At 34.8% G+C, this 24,936-nt stretch overlaps 1 protein-coding gene across 7 annotated transcripts in view; it reads right to left on the bottom strand.

Annotated features, from left to right (window-relative positions):
• Positions 1–24,936, bottom strand: part of LOC128988519 (proton channel OtopLc-like) — a 72,853-nt gene continuing 47,917 nt past the window's right edge. For 3 of the 7 annotated variants that reach the window (XM_054409888.1, XM_054409887.1, XM_054409889.1), the window contains exons 4-16: positions 16,408–16,522; positions 14,855–15,157; positions 13,737–13,847; positions 12,345–12,519; positions 11,285–11,445; positions 10,299–10,500; positions 9,319–9,630; positions 8,359–8,590; positions 7,841–8,122; positions 6,921–7,101; positions 6,011–6,184; positions 5,152–5,290; positions 1–3,520 (exon numbers count right to left, since the gene is read on the bottom strand). In XM_054409888.1, the coding sequence (XP_054265863.1) occupies positions 5,156–5,290; positions 6,011–6,184; positions 6,921–7,101; positions 7,841–8,122; positions 8,359–8,590; positions 9,319–9,630; positions 10,299–10,500; positions 11,285–11,445; positions 12,345–12,519; positions 13,737–13,847; positions 14,855–15,157; positions 16,408–16,522 (2,383 nt within the window). In that variant the 3' untranslated portion in view covers positions 1–3,520; positions 5,152–5,155. Of the gene's footprint in view, positions 3,521–5,151; positions 5,291–6,010; positions 6,185–6,920; positions 7,102–7,840; positions 8,123–8,358; positions 8,591–9,318; positions 9,631–10,298; positions 10,501–11,284; positions 11,446–12,344; positions 12,520–13,736; positions 13,848–14,854; positions 15,158–16,407; positions 16,523–17,003; positions 17,266–24,936 lie in introns of those variants that run through there. The other 4 variants (XM_054409890.1, XM_054409891.1, XM_054409892.1 and 1 more) reach the window with 3 other exon arrangements.

Consider the following 24,936-nt stretch of genomic DNA (forward strand, 5'->3'; position numbering starts at 1 on the left):
TTTGGTTACATAAGAATAGATTTATTATGACCTCATCTACATCAAACAACAAATAAATTTTAATTAAACTGCTAGAAAAAATGCTTCTTAGGTTTATATGTATGTAATCAAAACAGACTACGAGATACAAAGAACAAAATACACAGTAACACAGTTTCATCTACTAACTACGATCCATGAGCAAAATCTTTGTGTGAGGAAGGACAAGATTTTACATTTTCTGACTCTACAACTTGGCAGTTGTTAACAATCGTTAAAATTGACATCGGTTTTGACTGTTTGACACCTGGTGTGGATTTTAACCTAGAGTTTTGGTTTTAGGAATGAAGGTTTATCTAGTTATTAGTTTATCTAATAAAATATGCAAAGGGTGGTGTTTACTTTATTCATTTCATTTATTCCTCAAAGCCAAATAAATCATCCATTTAAAAAGTTAACACTCCTCAAATACTGAAAAATAATTACTTAACGGCAAAAAAGTAGATTTTTTTAATTACCCAAATTTTATTCACTGCTTACTTACACATTATCCTAACTTATTTTACCCACAAATACTTTTGAAACAGTTACTTTGCTATATTAATATACACATAGAAAATCTCGAAGCATACAGCTTTTCAAAGAATGATCACATATTCTCATCACAAAAAAATTGTAATCTGTAACGGTATACCGATTTTATAAAATAATATTTTACAGTTTGCAACAACTTAAATTACTCAGTAAAATATTATGTACAAAACCATTGTGTTCTGTGTTAGAAAACATACTTTGCCTACTTGCAACTTTTAACAAAGTTATACAAAAATAATAGGTATTTAAAAATACTGTTTGAGTATAATTTCGAACACACTTAAACAAAAAAATTCAATTTTCACCGCAAACATATTTACATTGATATCGCAAAGCACAGTCAAGGGTTAGGTTCACAGAGTGGATTTATGATAAAAAGTTGACTGGATCGTTATGGAATGTACGCCTCTACGCACACGCAAGCTTCGGTTGGAAGGAGTGACCGCAACACGTTCGGGTCATTACTCTATCTCTACCCACACAGGAACGATAAGATGTTAAAACATTTACTATCATTAATAACAATCCTATATATATTTTAAAGTGTATTCAAATTAATAAAAGTATCAAAGATATATTAAAGCTAATTCAATGTATAATATAATATCTACACAGTTTATGTACATATAAATTTGTTGTCGCTGACAATCGTAAAATATCTCGTAACTGTTAAGATTTGTACAGTTGACGGTAAAGAACAGATTATGGCAGTGGCTGTGTCATATAAATGCCTGTTGCTGTGAAAGGTGTTAGGTAAGACGGCTTTTATCTATTATGTTGGATGATTTTAAAATGTTCACTCTAACATGTATATAGCAAAAATAAGTATACTGTATTTGCAAATGACGGAAAACAATGTAATTTTAACGCCTAAAGAATGTAATTTTTTTTATTGTAATCATTTTGGATGGCACAGATAAAGTATTTTTTATTCAATACCCAAGGTGTAAACTTTATAGCATAACAAAGGAAGGGTCTTTTGTGTTAACTATTAACTTTGGTATTTCATGTACATTACCCGTTTTCCATCATACAAGGATTGTTCTCGATGTTATTTTAATCTAACTGTAGCTATATTTTTTGTTTTTTTTTTTATTTGGAGGTCTCATCAAAACAAGTGTAATATTTATTTTATTAGTTTTAAATGTAGTACAGAATTATTCTAATATGCTCATTAACCGGTTGCATACAAATAGTGAAGCAATACTAGTCTACATTTTGAAATTTATTGATTACTGCTGAATGTAAAAATTCCAAAGATGACGACATAGTGTCTAATTTCAGTCGAAATTTGCTTCATTAAAAATAATTGCATTGTTTTGGACCCCAAAGTTATTTGATAGCCAAGATATAAAACCTATCAAATGATTTTAAGAAATTGTATAAAAGAGATCATGCTAAATGACCTCAAATAACACCTAAGTACAAAAAACAATTAACTGAATCTAGTATTGTTTAGTTAAAAATAAAAACAAGTTAACTAATACAATTTTACACTAATATACATTGTCAGTAATGCAATGACCCATATAAAACTTTGAAATATTCTAAAAAAGATTCTGTCAAATGTCTCAGGCATTAAAACAGAAAGATTTAAAATGTATTGATTTAAACTAAAAGTAGACAACCCTAGACGTACATCATTATACATTTTATCTTTGGTTAAAAGCCTGCTATTTTAAAATATTTTAATACAACTCAGGTAAATCAATCAATAACATTTCAACGTTTTGATTTTGCGATCAGTCACAGAAAACTAAATAATGAGAAAATCATAACGACAAATAAATTCAACAACAATACTCAACTAAAACAGAAAAATTATTTGGCACCAAAAAGTAACGATAATTATTGCAGTTTCTTGGTTTATTTCTTATATTAAAATCATTCTAGCTTTGGGATTTGAAGTAAAAATTAAAGACACTCATTCAAACACACACACACACACACACACACATTCGTAACATCGATCTCACTTATATAGCAGTCAGCGTTTGTGATATTTGCACATAAATTAACAGTCTATACAGTATAATATTTCAATAATACTCTGAAAGGTAAAATAATATAATTTACACACTTTACATACATGAACACATAGTATGTAAAATCTTATGAAGTTTGAGCTGAAGATAAAGAAAGAACTTCAGTCTTACAGTAAAATAAATTAAACCCGATCTTCATAACAACCCTCCAATGGTACTGTATATATCAATAAACTACGAATATAAGAAGAGACGTGGCTGGTCTGGTGGTAAGATAACCTGGTTCAGGATGCCTGGTTCAAGTCCTGTGAATCACCATTCGTTTTTGACTATGTCATAACACAATGACTTGATGGTTTGGAGAAAAACTTTGGCTGTATGTAGTTCCACTTATCTATAAAAAAAATAGTTTTCTTGGAGGTTGAGAACTCCCCTTCCACTAAAAGAATAAAATTTGTAAGTACCAATATGGTTTAGAGATTTTTAAACTGTTAATTTGACTAACAAAATTCAAAATGCGTTCTTTCTTTAACTTCTTACGTATAAAACTTTTCTTTGCTTAAACTACACAAAGTAAAACCAATAGTAAAATACATTAATACAGATTTATTTACAGATACCACACCACTTTACATAAACACCCTATCAAATTATGGCATATAAATACAACCGAGAATGTAGACACGTAGTTAATACTTTTAAGTACATAGAACAGTGTTCGTATTTAGTAAAATCGCTTCACGACATGAAACAAATGGCCCCCGATCACAACGGTGATAACATACAATAGTAATTTTGTAGTGGGGTTTAAAACAGTTATACAAAAGATATGATAAAACTCATTCAGTACAGAGTATAAATACCTCCGAAGGAGATTCTCATATTATAACAACTCAAATTATATAATTGAGTGAAGAATTCATACGGTAACTTTGATGGATACCTTTGCGTTCACTGCGTCGCTGTAACAAATTTACAACATTATTTTTAGATTGAGAAAAAAACATTACTGAAAGAAAAATTTGAATTTATTTCTGCTAGAAATATAATATGTTTGAGATGCAGTACAACCCCGCTAATCCTTCACCAACGGGACCAAGACCGAGTAGGAACAGTGAAAAAGTTGGATTATTCAAGGAGTATATTAAATTACCAAATTAATTGCTTTACTGACATTTATTAGTCGTGTGTGATCGCAAAAGGGGATGATATAGTTTCCATGACCGTGAGAGCAGTGGGGTATGTAGAATGAGCGGCGCCCCCCTCATTACATGTAGATGGCGCCCCCCCTTCCCCCACCAAAACATCACCCCTTATTTTTTATTTGTTTATCCCAGCAAAAGCCGTGATCGTGGCAAAATGGACATTTTTTCATCACCTCCATTGGCCATGGAAACTTAGTCATCGTTTTCCGTTATCGCGGCAAAATCTTGAATATCTCCTGAGTTCATATGGACATTGTCTCCTGCAGTCATTGAAACTCGTCATCGATTTAAATGATTGTGGCAACATCTTGTACATCATCCGCGGTCTTGTAGACATCATCTTCGTCTCCCGTGGTCATGAAAAAACACAATCTTTTTCCGCTATTGTGGCAAAATCATGATTATATTTTTCAGTCTTGAAGACATCATCTTTGCGGGGTGGTGACAATTGGACCTCAATGTCCCCTGGATCTTGGCGCCCCCTGGACCTCGGTGCCCCCCCCCCCCCCCCCCGCAATGCAGGGTGTTGCGGGGGTGTTATTTATGCCACTGCGTGAGATACGTTAAATATTATGCCAAGGTCATGAGACGATGATAATATTTCTGTGATTGTGGGGGATAAACAAGATTTTTGCTGTGAATGCGAGGTCATGGCAACAGTCACAATATTATCGCAGTCACTGATAGGTAATGGTACGGTCGGATTAAGCAACAAGTCGGACAAAGCCAAAGTCAGATTAGCGGAGTTAATCAAAACAAAAGACGTAACATAGAATACAAGGGTCTTAAGAATTTCCGTTGGGAATATAGCACCAACCTCCTGGGTTTCTTTCTGGGTTGGAAAGAGTCTATTAAAGCACAAGATACATTAAATATCCACACTAAAATAGATTATTAGAATATTTTACTGTCTCTCTAAGCATTTTCAAGAAAGGAATGTTTCAATTAGGAAGAAAGATGTCTAATATAAAATAATAGAATATTTGACTGTCACTGGCAGCATTTCTAACCAAGGATGACAGGTGTTCTTGCTAACAGTCAAATCGGTCTGTCAACAACAAAACTTGTTCATTATTGGACTTTAAGATATCTTTCTAATCCAAATGTCACTCAGTTGAAAATGTTATCATAAACAGTTGTTAGTGCAAAATTCTTCTGCCAGTTTTTGAACTAATAAAAAAATGGAGACATAAATATTATAGGAATGGTTGAATCTATAAGGAGAATAAAAAATACAAATAATTATTATTTTGTTCCCAACAAAAACATATGTTTGAGACTTCCACTCGTTCTTGTAGGCAATTAATTGCTAAGCAATAAAACTTGTGTATATATATATATATATATTTTTTTTAGAAATAAAATTTGAAACGATGGATGAAAAATACCTTTTTAGTCGAGACGGGGTTTGTAGCTGGTCTTCCATATCTCTGCAAGTGTCACGGCGGAATGGAATCGATAAAAGATGCATAGAGGAAGAGTGACTCGCTGCACCATGGACCAAGCCAGGAACCCGTAGAAATCCAACTGAACAACCAGTGTTGAAATTAGATTTCACATTTGTATTTTTTGGCAATTTTTTGGCAAGAAACATTTAAAATTTGAAGACAGAATGTACGTTAAAAGATTACTGATTTTAACATTGAAAATAAGTTACAGGTTACAGTCAAAGGATATGGTGTTAGAATTTTATTTTGAAGTGGAATTAATATCTAACATCCCAATTTGGGATATTTGTTATATTATTGATTGTTTGTTATATTTATTAATAAGTGTAAAATTTTCTTTGATTTGAAATTCAAGGATCAGTTTTAAATTATTCAGAGTTGAGGAAACTAGATTTAAAACCTAGGATTAGACATTATGATAATTTTGTTTGCTAAAATTTCATAAGAGAATACATGGTTATTTAAAAATAACATTTGGCTTTGGAATTTTTGAATGAAAAATATTAGCTACTTTTCCCTTGTCACATGAAAAACCCCTTTGAGGGGAAAAATTTCAAATAAATTATATTGTGAACATTTTGTATGCTATTATAACTCGCTAAAATTTTTGTCTCAGTTTGGTTACTAGTGTGGCATTCATTCTTCATTAACATATAAAAAATAAGTGTTGATAGACATATAAAATCTTGGTATAAATTGCAGTTTATGTCTCATAAATTTGAAGCGTAAATGCAAGAAAAATCAAAATATTTAACTTGGATTATTTGAAAGGTTAATAAATAACCAAATCAAAGCATACCTGCACAGGGTTGGCAATGACTTTTTGAGTTTCGAAAGTGTATATAATCCACATGGTGACATTGCATATGAGCAAGAACGTAACGATCTGTCGGCCAGGTTTGCTGCGGTCGTGTTCGGGGAGATGCACACGTCGTCGGGCAATGTCTGCGATGAATAGTAGTTGGAGAACAACCTGAATGTAAACAATTGAGAAATCGATTAAATGTCATTACAGTAATGTAGCCTAATTGTTTGCAAAAATTGTAGCTACAATATCATTTAGAGCTTTTAAAATTATGAGTATTGGGTTGATTACACTTATACTTCAGAAAGTGTTATCTGATTGACATTTTAACCTATTTAATTTCATTGATAACTTCTCAACAAATTTAATTATAAATATCACTGTTCACATGCAACATTCCATACAACTGAACAAACATGAACAATGAGAGTGAAAAATTAAATTTTAGTATTAAAATGGTGCTTGAAAATTAGAGGTTGACCATTTGATAATGTTATAATATTTGTGCTTCCCTACATGCCAAATTTATGGGATTTAAAGGGGGCAAAATAGGAAAATGCCCTCCATGGTATGGTTATACCTCCATATAGTATAAGCGTTAGACCCATTTTACAAACTGGTTTTCAGTTAAAACTTTTGTCATAAAACTCAATACTTTTTTATATCCCTCCTTTACATTCTAGGACGCTATCTAGAACGGAACTGTTTTACACATTACACATTCAGGCTAGGCCTAGAGGGTTGCAGCATTATCACATGGATAAAATCCATTGGTGATTGGCGGGATTTGAATCAGGGACCTTGGGCTCTGAAGCCCCCCCGCTCTAACCCTAGTCCAGCTCGCTCCCCTTAGTTAATACTAACAATAACAAAATTAAAACAATTGAAGAACTATAAGACAGACCTGCACAACAGCTAGGTTCCCAGTGATCATGACCAACAAGTTCGGTTCACTAGTAAGAGCTGTAAGGGATCCAGCGATGATGCTGAACACTGCGTAGACAAACAGTCCGAATGCAGACACTCGCTGCAGAATGTCGTTGAGATCGCTAGACTCCTCGCCTTGGAACTTGAGGCCCTGGACTCTGTAACAGTCATTAGGGGTCACTCCATGCAGGGCTCACAGCTGGTTCATGTAGCTTTGGGGGCTATTTTTTTGTTTCCAAATATCTGTTTATTTCCTAAATTGACCCTGTATTAAAAAATAACTTGATAAACTAAACATACTTTTGAGAAACACAAGTTAAATAACAGGGAATACGTAAAATTGTAATCATAATTGAAGTCTACTGCAATACTTGGAGTAATATGGGTAGCAAATCATTACTGATGTCATTAATTGAATAGCTCCGTCAAACAATGCTGCAAGTGAAAAAAATGAGTATTTTCAGAGAACACAAAAACGTTCTAACCGCGCTGATGCCATCACAGCTAGTTCCCCGTGCATACAATCACTTGTAAAAGCTGCCAACAAGTTTTTTTTTTTTATCAAAATATCCCTTGCAGTAGAGAATGTAAATTGAATCATTGTTCTAAAAAATCTCTATTCCACAAAATAAGTTGTTTGCAATCCTTTTTGGCAGTGACAGCAGCTAGGTGTGGATCTTAAGCTAAATTAGAATGCAGGATGAATGTAGAATGAGGCTAGAAGATTTGTGCAGCATTTTTACTGACTATGATCTACTGTTTCTTTAGTAAGAACTATACATTAAAAGCCCAATGATCAAGGACAGCTGGGCCCAGTTTTGAAGCACCAAAAAGTTACTGACTCTTTTCAGGTATCTACCCAAACTATTAAAATGAGAAAACTGACATAACACAAACCTGATGAAACCGATGATGATGGCGATGATGCTGAGGCCCATGAGAGTGCAGTGGGAGACGTCGGCCAGGTAGATGGCCAGTAGGCCAAGCTGAGGGTGGTGCACCAAGACAAAGAACAGGATCAGACAGATGAGTGAGCCGACGAGCAGCAGCAGGCCAAAGAACAGTCCCTTGCTGGCCCCGACACAGTCTACGCGGCCCGCACTGGCGTGTGCCATGGCCACGGCACGTCGGGATAGTATCACCTCCAGTCTCTGCTCCAAGTCCTCCTCCCCATGGTATCTGTCATTAGAGAAACTAAAATTATTGCCGAGTATACAAATGTTTTATGTTATAAAACGCCTTAAGCATAGTACAAATTTATACCTAAATTCATTGAACAAATCTTTAATTAAGGAATTACAACATTATTTTGATTTCTTTCTTCTTTAGTATATGAATCAGTAATCTGCATGAAGCTTATAATGATGTGTATCTCTTTTTTCCTCAGGTAAACTAGCTTTGTTGCACAACGTTACCTAGCGTGACGTCCAATATGGCGCCACATCACATAGATCACGGCAGCACCAATCAGGCTGTACTCGATGATGAAAGGGAACAGATAAGGGGCAGAATCATGCACAATACTGCCCATGATGTTGACCCGGCCACAGCTCTCCGGGTCGATGGGAGTGCGGTTGGCACTGACCAGGGCAGCTGGGGCGAGCGGCGACTCTCCAAAGTCATCCCAGAATATGGACGAATCAGTCACTAAAGTGGGCAATACGTAAGAATTGTATGACACTATTTTTGAAAAGAGTAATGTGTAGAGAAGAGTAGTAGGATGGTGGAGAAAGGGGAACACTGGTGGAATAGGAAAACATGGAACCTAGTTGATGATCAGACCCGGGAATAACCAGAATGAAACAGGATACAAATCACTATTTATCAAGTAATACTTTAGATAGCACAGAGAATGAGTAGTCATAGGATGCTATCTTGCAATGGTAAAATGTTGATGTACAATGGTACAAACTATGGTGTCTAACAGGGCTCGTCTTAGTGTTTACTCATCAAAATTCAGTATTATTGCTATATATCTACAACTTTAAATTCTTATCCTCTCAAAATCAAGGATTTATAGATCTTGCTTGCACATGGCATTGCAAGAACACATTGCTTTGCTATCAGTTGTTAAAAATAAAAAGATATCCCATGAAAACGGTCCCTGAATCTTGTCTCTAGTTGGACCACGTACATTGTTAGCTTTTTTAGGTTTTAAATTTGGACCCAGCTGTCCTTGATTATTGGGCTTCAATAAATGGCCACAAAACCAGCTGATCTTAGTCAGAAAGCTGCAGAGATTTCACTCCATTTTACACTCACCCTGCTTTCTTATTGAAATAATATATGTACACAAGTTCCTTATCTTAGGTTAGTGATCTAGTCATAAAGTAATTAAGCCATTCAGTTCATTGTAGAATACAAAACCTACTCACCAGCAGCGGTGAGATTCTTCTTAATGAAGTTAATTAGTGAAGCAGCTTCTGTGGTGGTTGACGTGGTGGTAGTCGTGGGGTCAGTGAAAATAAACGGAGGGAGTGTCGTGGTGGTCGTTGTGGTAGTGGTGGTAGGCAATGTTGGCAACATTGTGCTAGACTGCGTGGTTGGCAGCAGTGTGGTTGCTGCTTCCGTCGAGTGCTGAACCAGTTGCCTAGCAGTATCGGCAAATGCACGAGAGGTAGATTTGAAAATTGATTTCATGGTTGTAGTAGTAGTTGTCGGGCTTTCAGTCGCTTCTCGTAGTTTACCTGTAAAATCGCAAAAGATAAGTTTTATAGAGATGCTTTGTTATTTAGTTGTGTTTTTAAATGAAAATCACCATCATGGACCTTAAGCAAGCCAGTTTTGACTGCAGTGATATGAGAGAGGAGGGAGCTGTTTCAACAAACCAGCAATGTCCAGTTTATAAGCCCAGATAAATTCCACCAAGTTGTTTGATTATCTCTGCTCTTAAATACTTTTGAGTATAATACAAAAAATTATAGTTTTGAAACAGTATAAACAAACCAAAACATTGGAATACTGTATAAGTTAAATACATTTATTGGATACTTGTTAGCCATGGCAGCCATTAGGGGGAACAAGGGGGAATGGATACTCCTCCACTACTTTAAGGGGATATATTGATAGATCATTTATTAATTTTTTATTATCATGTACCTCATGTTTTCTGGGTGGGTTTTACCTCTGTACTATTAATGGTTATTCAGAGCTCATGCTTCCAAGGGTTGACATTGATCATTGGGCTTAATGATCCTGGCTTAAGAAACCGTAATTGATCTTAATCAGTCACAAAGATACATAAATCACTTTGCACATACTGTATTTCAATTATATTATTCAAAATATAATTTAACTTGTTCAAAACTGTACTGTAGCTATAATCTAATAGTTTTAAACTGTCGTCAATACTTACTCAAAATGTCAAAGTCATTCTTGAGGTTGCGGACGACGGAAGGGGACGGGCCCAGCACAGAGGTGGTATTGTGTTTGTTGAGATATCCGGTGATCTCCTTTAAACTCTCCAACACCAAAGTACGTATCCAGACGCACAGGTTTGTGGCTACGATGTGCATCAGGCCGAACCGAGCGATCACTTTGAACCGGTGGATGTTCAACTGCCGTTGGGAAAGAACACAATTAGCTAACATATAAAAATAGGTTTTGAAATGAAATGAAATGAATGAATGTTTTATTTTTTACATCATTTGTGTATGAAACTCCAACTATTCAATCTTTGGGAAAAAGAACATCAAAACATCTAATCTGATCCATCTTTCATTACTTTTTTTGCCACTTTAAGGCACTATTGTACTTGTACTATTTTTTTGGGATATATCTTAACAAACCTGGAGATTTAAAAACAAATTAATGTTTGGGCCCACAACTTACTGTGTGAGTATCTGTTCTGACAACTTATTACAATGCAAAAAAAAAGAGGATTTAATATAATAGTATTCAACTTTGAAATGAACATTTAGGCTCGATATAATTGATCGTCCAACAAAATTTGATGTTATTCACGTTGCTTAACATAACTTCTAGACATGATGAAGATAGAGGGTAATGAGTGTTTAAAGTTCACAATTGGGAAGGATAACTATTTTAATTTTAGTTTATGGAATTTTCCTTTACTAAGTGTTTTAACTACACTATACGTTAGTTAGGTAAATGTAGATTAGTTAGTCACTAGAAAACGGGAGGAGATTCCTTACCTCCTGAAACTTAGTGTACCGGTACCAAAACACTCAAACACTTGGCGTAGGAAAAGTCCATAAGGCTACCAGCCTCATTCATTAAACAAGTTTGAAGTACAAGGCTATTTTAATTTGGTTTTATAAACTAGAAATAACTCGTACGTACGTCCGGAACAAACATTTAATGCAACATTGTTGAACTTACCCTTGAGTTCATGAATATGAAGTACATCTGCATGAACGTGAACATCATTTGCAACAATGGGTTGACACCCCGAAGCACTTGGTAGCACGGGGACGAAAATGGGATTTCAAAAAATTCCCCAAACTCCAGCCCATTGTAAATCATAGTTGCGAGCCCAAACGCTGAAAAAAGAACATTATAACAATAGTCCAATAAATATGTAAAGACAATAAGACTACTCTTATCTAAATTTTGAAGAATTTAGTACAGCTGTAGACCTCTTGTCTATTGATCAGCCCTCTGTCCACCACCAGGACCGCCTTTGCATTAGGGCCAGGTGGGCCTGGGCCCAGGGGCGCAAGAGGTTTTAGGTTTATTTGGGGCACAAGGAAGTGAAAAATTCCCTTGCAACGGAGACGGGGGAGGGGCGCAATTATTTCTCAGGCACATAGTGTGTCACATGTTAACCATGGGCCCATCCACCACAATACCAACATGTCTTCAGTAGCTAATATTGTGTCCAAAGCGGCCATTAATTTTGTATCAGTGCAGAGGTTATTATGCTGCATTTGTTTGCCATTACTTTGCTTAAGATTTCACAAACTTAGCTAAATGCCCATTCAGATAGGTTAAATTAAAACTGTTGGGCTTAGTCAACAGTATTTGTTGTAACCTTTTCTCCTAGATAGCAGCAAATATTATACACAATTTTCAGCTGTTTTTAGCTGCTTTCAAAACTAAACCATACAATTTGCAAAGTTCGAAATAGTGAACATATAATCAAGGCTTTGTACACTTGAGGGGTTGAGCTTCTTGAAAGAGATTTCTTTGTTTTTGTCTTTTATAGGTAAAAGGCCTCTTTTACCTTTTAGTGTCGTATTTGCAAGTCATTATAGGCTTTTAGCCAGTATGAAATGTGTCAAGCAAATTAAGAGGTGATCCAATAGAGAAAACGAACAAACTGCATTGATGAGTATTAGTGGTGGCACCGTGATTCCCTCGACATTACTGTCTTGATTCATTGCTGTTGCACCACCAACTCATACAACACATCCACAAGAAAATTCTGAGATTGACTCACCAATGGCCCCCACACGCAGAAAGAAACTGCCGTGACTGCTGGTGTTTTGGGATGTCTTGCGCTTGCGTCCGGGATGTTGCGGCAAGGGACAACTCTCAACATCTCCGACGTCCAGCTTCTCCTGGGAAGGACTCTCTCCGGTTTTGCCTTTCTTCAGCGTTCCCATTCCTCCCGCCTTCAAAACAGAAACGTTTGATTACCATAATCCTTGGAAACAGGTTGTCTGTCAATTAAGAATAGAGGAAGATGAAATATTAGCTATATTTCTGGAATCAGAAAATTTTGTTTTTTTTCTCTCAAAGTAATACTTTTTATTCTTCAAAAAGAACTATTAAGACCATCTTTGTAGAAAACTTTGCAAGCAATTTGATACTGTTGTGTATTTAATTCAGCTATGTATTTGTAATGCTTGAGCCATAAAGTCATATAGAATCCTGGTCCTGCCAGTTATGATTACTTTCTTACTTACTTGACCTATATAGTTTTTAACCCTATTATTGGTACTATAGCTTTATGATTTTGTTTACATTCAGTTTATATACTTTATTGAGATTAGAAACCAATAAAAACAGTAGTAAGTCAGCTGACTACAACAATCAAACAAAAAAGGCCCATATCAAGGACAACTTTGGGTTTAGTTTTAAACCATCAAAATATTATGTCCTGAAGAACATCAGTAGAATTTTGAATCAAAAATCTACTGATGTTCTTCAGGACATAATTGACAACTTGTTTACTTTTAGGCGAACACTATAACCACTCAGCTACCCAGAAGCATAACGGTATTCAACAAAAAAAATAACAAAAAACTGTATAAAGACGTGACAAAATCTGCGTAGTCCATTCACAAAATCCATGTGAAAACAAGCACTAAATAGAGACAGAACTGATAAAGAAGATAAAGTACTTAGTGTGAGCCTAAAGATCTAAAATAGTATAGTTAGGAAACTAGTGTGTATTATTTGGTGTCATAAGCCAACAACTGTAAATAACAAGCAACATTTTGTTCGCTTTTGCTTGTATAGAGACGAAACTGAGCTAATACCGGTATGCATAGTGAATATTTAAAAGCCATTCATTATTGTAGATAAGAAATTTATATCAAAATTGTCCATTAGTTAATATAATAGCAATTTGATATTTTTTAGTTGTATTTTTCCCTTAAGAGAGTTTCAGAATATTGTTAAAATTACTTGTTTCTTAATTAGTCGTAAAGTTATGTCTTGTGGTTAGTAATACGAATATGTATTTATTACACTTTGAAAGCCTGAAAGAATTGGAAGAATTTAAAATTAAAATACGCACTCCATGCAGACTCGCCATTGACAATTGATGTTAGTGACGTAACTCGGAAATCGCAACTCACAAACTCGTAACTCACTCAAAACTCACCACAAGTTCGGACTTGCTGCCGGAATTTGAATTTGGATTTGAGTCAGGTTCATCACTCAGAACGCTTTTGCTACGCATCAGATCCTTCATTTTACGTGGATAACCTTCGTTCTGATCCAGTGAAAATAAAAACATAAATATCCTGACAGAGTTAAAAATAAAAATAAAATAACTTTACTCCTTTTCTAACTATGTTAAATGCTACTGTCAATTTTAGTAAGCTTTGGTTAGAACATAAAAATTACACAAAGAATTCTAAAATTGTTTATGTTAAAAAAAATATTTCATGTCAATATTGGGAAATTAGTAAGTGACTACTTTAAAACAAATTCTAATAGAAATAAAAATATGAGTACTCGAACTTCTACTCCATTTAATTTCATGGTGTTATCATGATTAATTTTCTTTATTTACACAATTAAATATTGCAAAATAATTTTGGTAAATTATTTTTATTTTATATGTTTATTTCAAACAGAAACTTAACAGTTTGCGAAGATAACTTATGTCGTACTGATTGAGTTTTATTTAAGAAAAAACGTTAAATGAAAAAAAATAAATTTAACTTAAATAGGCAGTATGTGACTAAACAAATAAAGCGTGGTAAAATTAAATTTAATAAGAGCACAAAAATGTGCAACTAGCAGTAGTACGCCATTATATTTAATGATGATAGCTGTCAAGAAATGAGTTGAAAAGATAAATTGTTAGTTTAAACAAAAAAATAGAGTAGGTAGAGTTTAACTTCAGAAGTAACTTTCCAATCAACTACATAAATGATTTTCACAAGTAAAATACCTCATTACCGACTGCTTTTACGATGGCAGACACAGTCATTTTAGGCTTCAGGTTTGACGGGAGCTGTGGATGGTAGTTGAGCAGATATGGAAGTAATAATGATACTAAGAGATCCTGCTACTGGGATGTAAAACATTACTATTAATATAATTTACCTTCTAGCATTACCATTCACTGCTAGTTGAGAGACCTTTAGTCAAAACACTGTCATCTAGCAGCAAATATGAATGCCAGAAGGGAAAACATTAATAGTTACTATGATACAACCTATGAAAACATAATTTGGCATTGGTTTGTAATTCTTTTATTAAAAATCTCACCTGGAATATATTGGATCTGCTATTACGCTTTCCTTGAGCAGGCGGAGGTTGTGGCTCTCCCCCTCCACCACCTCCCTTGGAGCTATCTTCTTTCTCCTTCTTCTTGTCAGCAGCCTCCTTCTTCTTATTTTTCTTGTTTTCCTTCTCCTTTTCCTTTTCCTTTTCTTTTTCTTTTTCCTTCTCCTTCTTTGGCTTCTTGGGCTTGGGCTCAGCGGCCTGGCAGCAGGTACTCTCTTGCAGAAGGAAGCAGAAGACGTACAGCAAGAAGACAATGCTGACTCCGTAAAGGTATGTGAAGAAACCCTAGGATAAAGGATGGTTGTTAGTTTTTTTAGGTGTGTTTATTTATAATTATAAAAAAATCAATTGTACATACCAAAAGTTTAAGTTACGGACTGGAGTAGAAAATCAGATCTAGTAAACTAGATTCAAATAGTAGCTTGAAGCTACATGATAAAAATGTAACAAATAAAAGTTGAAATATTGAAAAAGTTATCTATACTTTTACGAGGTTTTAACAATGTAGGTAGAAAGAGTGAAAAATTTAAAATTTCATGTCATAAATAACTAGGTATCCAAAGTTTGAAATTTAATTTAACTCCATCTTTAATGTCTTCCGTTCAAATATCAACTAATAAGTACAAAGTAGCATAGTAAACCAATCCCAATATTTTTGAGATGACTTATTCTGAATTTTGTTGAAAATATGAACTTAAATCCAAACAAGAGAGAATAGTAATATGTTACATTTAATTTCTACAACAATGAACAGTATTTTACTACTGAATTTCTTGCTGAAGGTTCACAAAGAAGTTCACGATTCATACTAATGGTCAAAATTCCCTTCTAACAGCTTCTACAACCTCTTATCTCTAGTTCAACAGAGGACTTCTAACCAGCTTAAACACGCCTTTTGTTGCTCTATAAAGCTGTTAATTAAACTGTTAAGTTCCTTTGTCGACCACTTTCTGCCATTCATATTTCATAACACTACCACTCAAAATGAACAGATTTTTATATCACATTTGTAGTTGTAGTGATCCAAGATAAGGTAAAGATAAAGATTTTGAAAATATCAAGATATCAACTTTATTTTTAAGATCTTTTCGGCATGAGTAAAATTAAAATTCCAAAAGCATTCCCAAAGGCATTTTAAAAAACCAATTGGGAAAAGAAGATCTTGTTATAAAAGGACAATGTCCAAAATTTTAATAACTCTTTTTTGAAGTTTCTTTTAAGTGTTTGTAAACAATTTATGTAATTTCATTGTTGAATTTTACCCTGATGAGGTATATTGAATTTGGTTTGAAAAAGTAAACAGAAAGTATAAGACGCCAATTCCCATAAAAATTTTGGGATGGTCTCCAACAGGGTAAGGGGACAACAAGACATAGTTGGGAAAGATAAAGGAAAGCCTTTGTCCCACAGAAAGGCACGGAAACTGGAGGGGACAGAAAACATGAGATGTAGAAATCCGCTAAAATGAAACATAAATAAATATATTTGGTTGGATAAAAAAAGAATACTTAAATAACTATTTTGAGGGTACTTACCTCATAGTAGGGTATGGGTAGACTATGGGTCACAACCTCAGAGACGACAAACGCTATACATATGACAACCAACAGCTTGGCATAGATGAAGCTCAAGATTATGAACAGGGATGTCCTGGAACAGACAAAAGTTACCTTGTAAATTAAAACTGTTTCAATTATTTGATTTTATTTCCCTTTTCTGGAAAACTCCGTCATCAGGACCTCTTTAGAGAACAGATTTATGAAAATCTAATTTGCTGTCAAACAACTCTCAGATAAAATATCAGTGTTATACCACGTTACATTATTTGTAAATCTAAATGAGTTCCTGGATTCTAATTTTCTAAGTTCTAAAAAAATCTTTTTTCTGTCAGATGATTTTCTTAAAATAAAAATAAAAGTATTTATATTTTTGGGGTTTGTCTTGCTTTCCCTACCTACCTCTCGTTTTCCATAGGGTATTCTTAAACCACAGAACGCTATCCTTCTCCGATTGAACAACTCATTGACTCTTTCCCTGACTCACCTCTTGGTTCTTGGGGGCTTTGTTGTTAAAACTGGTATTTGCTAATTTTGAAACTTTTTCTTTGTCTTTGACTCCCTCCAGAACTCACCTCTTTGGATCCTTAGCCTGGGAGGCTGCTACAGGTCGTTTCTTAGCCTCCATCTCCTTGTTGGTAAAGTTATTCTTCTCCGGAGTGACGTCGCTCGGCGCGTGAGCCCTAGACACTGGGAGAGTCGCCATATTGTCCACCGACTCCACCGACTCTACAGTCGCCACCTTTACTTCTCCCCCTCCCATCATGGTCACTGACTACTTTACACTGTCACTAGACTGACGTTGCCATTGGTGAGATGTCACTGAAAAGCGATTCTCTATAGACGACAGCCGAGCTTATAGGTGTTTATAAACTCTGAGTTAATAGTTTAAGTCATCAGATTTGTAAGGTTGATTACGATGCTTTAAAGCTGTTGAACGAATTGATTTGATCACCTTTAACATGATGGTGAGGCCAGATATGCTTACTGATGGGAATAAAATTAAGTTCTACAAACGTCGATGTATGTTAAAACAAAGATTAGCAAAGAGAAATTTTGAACTAAAGAGATTGTAATTACTAGCTAAGAACACAGAAAAGTAAGATACAGAGGAAACATTCAATGGTACACTTAAGTGGTGTCTAGGGCAAAGTCCAACACCTCCTCGCTCTCATGTACTACAACGTTCACGTTGGAGGAAGACCCTGTGCCCTGTGCGATAGGAATTCCTGCACAGTGCTCACTGCTTAGGCTCTTCCTTGCTTGTCACAAGAATATTTCTGGCACAATATAATAGAGTTAAAAGCGCATGGTCGTCATCTGAACTTTACTTCTCTGTGCTAAGAACAGCTGGTTTTTTTAATCAGGACAACTTATTAGCCCAGATATCAAAATTCTATCAACCATGATAGTTGATATGACAAAGAAGTTGGTACAGTTTAAAAAAAGTTGTATTAATTTTAAAAGGTTGGCGGATTCAAGGGAAATAGTGATTGACAGCATGCCAATAGAGTATTGGAGGCACAAGGACTATTTTACTTTTTCATTTTGAAGCCAAAACACTATCTATTCAAATTCACAGCAGGGCCAGACTTACGACTTCAGGGGCCCCGGGCAAATTTTCCAATGGGGCCCTAGGATTTCAGTTCAGGGGGGGGTCCTCCAGTGGGATTAGGGGGTCCTCCCCCGGGAAAATTTTCTAAATTTAGGCTTCAAATAGAGCAATTTAAGGCCAAATAAGCAATAAGTTCTATATAAAAAAAAATTCTTAAAATATAACTATTTTAACATATTTTTATATACAGCATATTTTAATTTTATACACAAAAATAAAAATGTATTGACGGCATATTTGGTATGGTATCATGGTAGGCTACCATAATATATTTGGATAAGAAGTATTGATATATTTTTGTTTATTACGTATTTAAATTATCGATTATTGCCGTCGATTTGTATGGTTTTTCAATATTACTACAATATAGATGTGATTATTTTATTTTCATAATGGTTTTGGTACCTATGGCATTCTCGTTTTTATAATATGTTAAAGTCCTAGCATGAAAAGTACCATTGGGGACTTTCAAGTTTGAGTTTTTTTATTGAGGAGCAAAATCTTGCAATGTCTAATAAACACTCACAAGCTAAGTATTTATATGAGTAACTGAAAGATGTTTAAATGGATCCAATATCGATTAATACAACACAAACATAGCATTGAATAAAACATTACTCACTTCAGCTTTGTTTTTGTACTGTTAGTTTGCAGAATTACAATAAAATAACACAAAAGTAAGACAATTTCAACCAACTTGACGTGACCACTAGTCTCAAAGGACAAACTATGGGAGTAAAGTGATTTAAATTGTTTTGGATAACACAAGCGAGAGTATAACACAGGCGATAAGGCATTTTATGTGTGTGTATGCGCGTGCGTGAGAGTCAGGACTAGACAGGATCACTTATCAGCTCATCATCATTTATTGTTGCAGCTGCTTCTGCTTATTCGCTTATTTACGATTTCATACGACAACGCTCGCCCAATCCCAATAAATGTAATTTTTTGTTAACATCAGACGACTCTAGTTGTTTTAAAGTGTCTATATAGATTTTAAAAATCTTACTGTTGCTACAGTATATGATTTTGACTCCAAAGACGTAATTGGAGATCAAAATTTGGACGCATAACTTAATTAATTACTATTTTACAAAACCTTTCAATTGAACGGATAATATACTTCTACCCCTTAAAATCCTGATTGGTATATACTTAGAGGTAAAAGAAAAGAATAACATTTAATAAAACATAAACGGAGCAATGTTTTTATTTTTAAAAGTATTTGAACTCCAGTGAATCTCCATTTAACACAATACAATTTTACAAGTTACGTTCTACGTTGGGACTAGAGTTTTCATATTTATTGTATTTTTGCCCCAAGCGCGGGACCCCCTTCAACCCATTCGCCGCGGCCGTACGTTCGGGCGAGCGGCTTCATTGAAACTGAAACTTGTCCGTCACATCCTAGCACTATGCTAAGCTCATGTAAACCAGGCCTAAGCGTGGGGCCCAGAGCAACTCTGAGAAAAAGTCCCTTAGGGTCAAGAATCTCATTCCTAGTAATGCCTTAAAATGCACCTAACAATAACCTTAAACATAGGATAGCGAAAATAAAAATAAAGCTGTTACAAAAGAAGGCCATTTGTTAAGTGTCTGATCAATTTTCGAAGTTAATGATAAAAACTAATGTACAAAGGGGGCCCCTGTCGGGGCCCCCCTTGGCCCGGGGGCCCCGGGCGTTCGCCCCCTTCGCCCATAGGTAAGTCTGGCCCTGATTCACAGCTATACATTATTTATGTTACAGTTAGCACTATAGTTTATAACTTGAGTAAAAATCATCTGATTCAGCGTAAAGGCGGGGACACACTTGTCATACACCCTTCCGATCCGACTACGATCATACTGTGGTACGACTGTCGGAGAGGGGAATGGTACTTAACTTTGAACGCAGGTGTTTACACCTCTCCAACACGCGTCACGTCATACTCCGATCCCACTCCGATTTTGATTCCGATCACGCAACGGCACTGCAGTCTATTCGTTTGTCGGATGCAGGATGCAGGACGGGTTGTTTCTTAAAAATCACCTTTATACTTAAGGTTTAAGAATAATGGTTTAAGATAAATATATGCCGATGCTTGATGTGGAATCTGTGCGGGGTCGCCGGAATTTTATCTCCCTGGAATTTTACCCCCTGGGCAAAGCTGACGTCACTATGACGTAGTAACCTGAGTGGCCAAAAGTTTGTTCGCGGCCGGAATTTTACCCCCGCGGATTTGGAAGTCTAATGAAAATAGTCAGAGCGTGATTAATTAGATTAGCGATAAAAACCAGAATTTTACCCCCTGTCCATATAACTAGCGTTTAGGCAACTGAAGATGTACGGGCCGGATTTTTACCCCCGGAATTTTACCCCCCGGAATTTTACCCCCTGGCTGATTTTAGAAATTGAATGATTGATTTTCTTATTTCTGTTTTTAATTAATTGTAAACATTTCATTATTTAGTAGCCTATCTTTATTTATTTATTTTGTAATCTCAACTAAGTAAACAGAATTCGCTGTTTTATTTTGATCATATTAACCAACAGTTGGCTTCAAAGATCGAATCCTGACACTCGAATCTCAAAATTAATATTAAAACCCTGTTCGATTAGTTAATGTTACATATAAATTAAGATAGGCTACTTAATAATAAAATGTTTACCATTTCTGATTAAACTCACAACCGTGAAAATATATGTTTAATTCCGCGTTTAATACATCAAGCTGATGTCGCGAAACTCAAAAGTTCGCGGCCGGAATTTTACCCCCTGGTTTGTGACGTCACGTTTGCCCAGGGGGTAAAATTCCAGGGGGATAAAAATCCGCTACCCCTCTGTGCGTGCATACCTTCAATTCGAGACCTCAATCATGAAAATCGGACTGGTAGAAGAGCCAAATGAACTCGAGAGAGAAAAACCAAAGTGTTTAATATATAGATGGGCACTTAAGTAAACCATCTAACTTTCGTTCCATGCAGAATGGAACCAAATTCTCCGTTTTACACTGCACTCCAGAGCTGACTTTCTTCCTCTTTATCTCGACAAACCGCCATCATGGCTAAATCCCGAAGTCCAAAGTTTTTCTGTACGTAGTTTACAAATCAGACTGGCGAGTGTTGATCGACCCAGTGGAGGAAATGGTAGATGGGTCGGAATCGTGTATTACATGTGTGCTCACTCCCTCCGATCCCGCACCGACCCTTCTGGAATCCCGCAAATCAGATCGTTGTAGGGTCGGAAGGGTGTATGACAGGTGTGTCCCCGCCATAAACCTACATTTATTCAACGGAGTTGGCGAACCAGCATTTTCAGACTATGGGAATGGGGTTAATATTGGTTTTTCCTATTTTTGATTCCCAAATCCCAAAACATAAAATTTTGCAATTTCATTGTAGGCCAACTTTTTTGTAGAGATACATGTCAATAAGGGTGGGAAACAATAATAATCTGTTGTAGTTTGCTTGTTTAGGTACCGTATATATTTTGATCAAACATATTTATTTCATAAGCTACCATAAACATTTCTTTAAATTTCCAATAAAGAAAAAAATATATCCGTTTTATATTTCCCAACATTGGGCCCCATTTAACCTTACCAAAGACAATAAAGTGAAGCTTGTATACTTTACACTTGGGTGTTGGGTAAAGGAGTGTAGACTTGACACTTATATCAGTGTCTAATATTAATGGCCACATCTCTTACTACCAATAGAGAAATAGGCTGCCTTACATCGCAGCAATGTTTAATGTCAATTACTTGTAATAAAGAATTAATTTTAAAATGTTGTTTCAATTTTAATTTGTTGATAAACATTGATTTACAAGCTTTAGTTTATTTATAGAATCAATAATAATTCAATTTGATACATATATCTCTCAAAATATCTACCTACCCTTTAAACTCCATGGTTTGTTAAAGGATTTCTTTCTGACTATTAAGCCCCTCATCTGATAACAACAAAATCTAAGTGTTTTAAAATCTCAAAAGAGGAGACACCCTGTATTATCCTAAAGAGTTCTATTCAGGAAACGTAATTATTATATTGGTCTACTAACTAATTAAATGTGCTGGTTTTGAGCTGTCTGGTTTAATTAAAATGCAAATCCATGCAAAGAGGTCTTAATTAGTAAACCCATAGACTTATAATGAGACTAAGCTACTTTTAAACCATGAAATAAGTCACGTTTTATTTGTAAACTTTTCTACACACTATTTTGGGCTACAGTAACACCCATGTCTTAAATCATTGGCCTTTGGATACAGGTAGCCTACTGTATAAAAAGTTTAATCCATTTGGATTTGTTGTAGAATTTTTTTATTCAAATAGAATATTTTTAACGAGCTTCTCTCAGTATGGTATTATGAAATGCTATTTTATTTTCTCTCTTAGCTTTGGTAATAATAGTTTATGTGACATAAACAATGTTATAATTGATTATAAGTTGACTTTTCAGATTGGCTTGGTAATGAGTTTGTATATTTTAACTGAGAATATATAAAATTTGTATTTTTTTATGTTTTTCAAAAATTTTCTCTGATAAGAATTATATCATACACATGGGTATAAGCAGTTTTCAAATTTGATGTAGGCCTATATGTAGCTTAGTTAGTAATCATATATTATTATTCTTTACTTTATCCATGAATATATTTAAACATATTTGTATTATTAAGAATACATGAAACCAGAATATTATTTCTCACTGAAATTTATAATTTTGTAAGTTAAACAATTTAGTACTGTAAACACTAAGTTTTCTAGTAAAAATTCTGGTATGTAAAAACTTAATTTCCATTATCTTAGCTAACCCATAAAGTCAAGTTTGGGCAGTGAATGATTTAGATATTATAAACAAATAGCTCTTATTGAGATTTTTGTGAATTTCGTCTGTTTATTAGTGTAACCCCCCTGACAAACATTGCAACAAATATGCTGTTTATTGGGGCCTGGTATGTAACAGCATTGACTAGGTATATAGTCAATGGTAACAGATTAAACCTACTGTGAAAGATTTAATCCTATCGAAGTTTTAGTGACAGCAACAATGAACAGCTGATGTCATAAATTTCAGCTGATTATTTTTACCATACTTGAAGTCCTCAACATGCAACTAAAACATTTGTTTTCGCTGTTATGGATGTATTCGACTGCAGTATTTGGTTTGTTATTACCGTTTCAAGAAAGTTATAGCATTGACTAATATAATAGTAATGGGTAACGGGAATTGAGTACTCCGGAAACAAAAAATTAAAATCCAACAAAAAAACTAAAAAAAACTTTGAAATTATTCCTAACGTCTATAAAACCGTAAAAAAACATCTTCCAGTGACGTATCTCTTGAAAACCACAATTTGCTAGTATAACGAAAACGTATTTGCGACAAGACAAACTATACCAGTTTTGTTTGGAGGGCAGGGGAATTAGTGTGAACTCAGTAGCTACAGGAAGCTGATACGTTTAGCCCCTAAAGAGTTATTTTTGGCGCCTCTTGTAAATGCAGATGAGGGCGATAAGGTTGAAGGGTCGCTGAAGGACTTGGAACACAGATCAGGAGATCTTCATGGCTAATATATGCACCAACACAGACCCGTGTCTGAGTCAAGCAGTGCTCTCACATTAATGACCTTGTAAATTAACACTATTTGGACTCTTAAGCCCTTCTAAGTGGTTAATTGTACACCCATCTAACAATTTATCGTTTAAAATCTGAATTGATGTTAAGCTTTAGAAATCAGTAAACAAAACTGCCGCAGACAACAGACAACCTACAGACTAAGGGAATTTCCATTTTCCTGATTGGATTTGTACTTAAACATTTCATTTAGACATGACAGATTTATTCCACATTTAAATAAGATTAAGTTTAATGAGTACTTGGGTTTTCTGCTACAGGGAAGTTATTAAAGTGTATTTTTGGTAAAATAGCAATAGCTTTTGTATAAAATAAATAATAAGTTAAGTTTGATTAATTATAACCAAGCAAAACTACAACAGTATACTTATTAATTGTCCATCCCAATTTAAATTGCAATTAATATAATTTTCTCCATAGGGTAACCAATAACCGTACACAAAGATTTTTGTTTTTGTTTTAACCTCTACAAAATTGTTTAGTTAGAAATTGGGAAATTGTGTTTTGAGGTTGAAAAATAAGAAAACCCAATTTTTCCCCATACAGTCCCGTTTGTATAGTCCGATCATGCTTGTTCACGAACTCGTTAGAATAAACGTAGGTTCAAGGTTTATCCGCTTACCAAGTGTCATTATAAAATAGGATGTCTTTAGCTCGAGCTATTGTGCTGCGGACATCAAAACGAAAAAGTAAATCAGTCGAATAAGTGGAATGGTCTAGGTCTTACCATGAGACCTACGGTAATAGTTTATTCCCTATATGACATTTGCTAGAACTAAAGTGAAAGAGTCATTTTTGTCAAAATCTGACAGATAAACGGAGAAGTTATAAGTTTACATTGTTCTCATTCCTTCTGGAACTCCGCCAATTCAATTACACCGAAAGAGGCAGAGATTTGAACGACTTGGCAACTACATTAAAAGTTGACTTTATGGTATGGAAGTAGTAAAACTATCGTTTATATGGAAAAAACAAGAACTTTACGGATTGCCTATGACAAGTTTATGATTAGTTGTTGGGTTGAGACTTTGTAATCCGTGTCCAGAATTGAGATTTAGAACCAGCATAATCGATATATTATGTTCGTTTATTTAAAGGCATCTTGAACTTTTTCTTACATTTACATTTCTCAAAGTTCAGCACTTTGAAATTCAAGTGATTTCAAGTGCCAAGTACCTATATATAATATATATATATATAATAGGCAAGCATGTTTCTTGAAAATCTTTTATGTTTTTACGGGCTGGTAGAAGAGCCAAACGAACTCGGAAAA

This window comes from Macrosteles quadrilineatus, unplaced genomic scaffold (genome assembly GCF_028750875.1).
Source record: "Macrosteles quadrilineatus isolate MER2022 unplaced genomic scaffold, UCM_ALF_1.0 Scaffold_3__2_contigs__length_128488019, whole genome shotgun sequence".
Lineage (NCBI taxonomy): Eukaryota > Metazoa > Arthropoda > Insecta > Hemiptera > Cicadellidae > Macrosteles > Macrosteles quadrilineatus.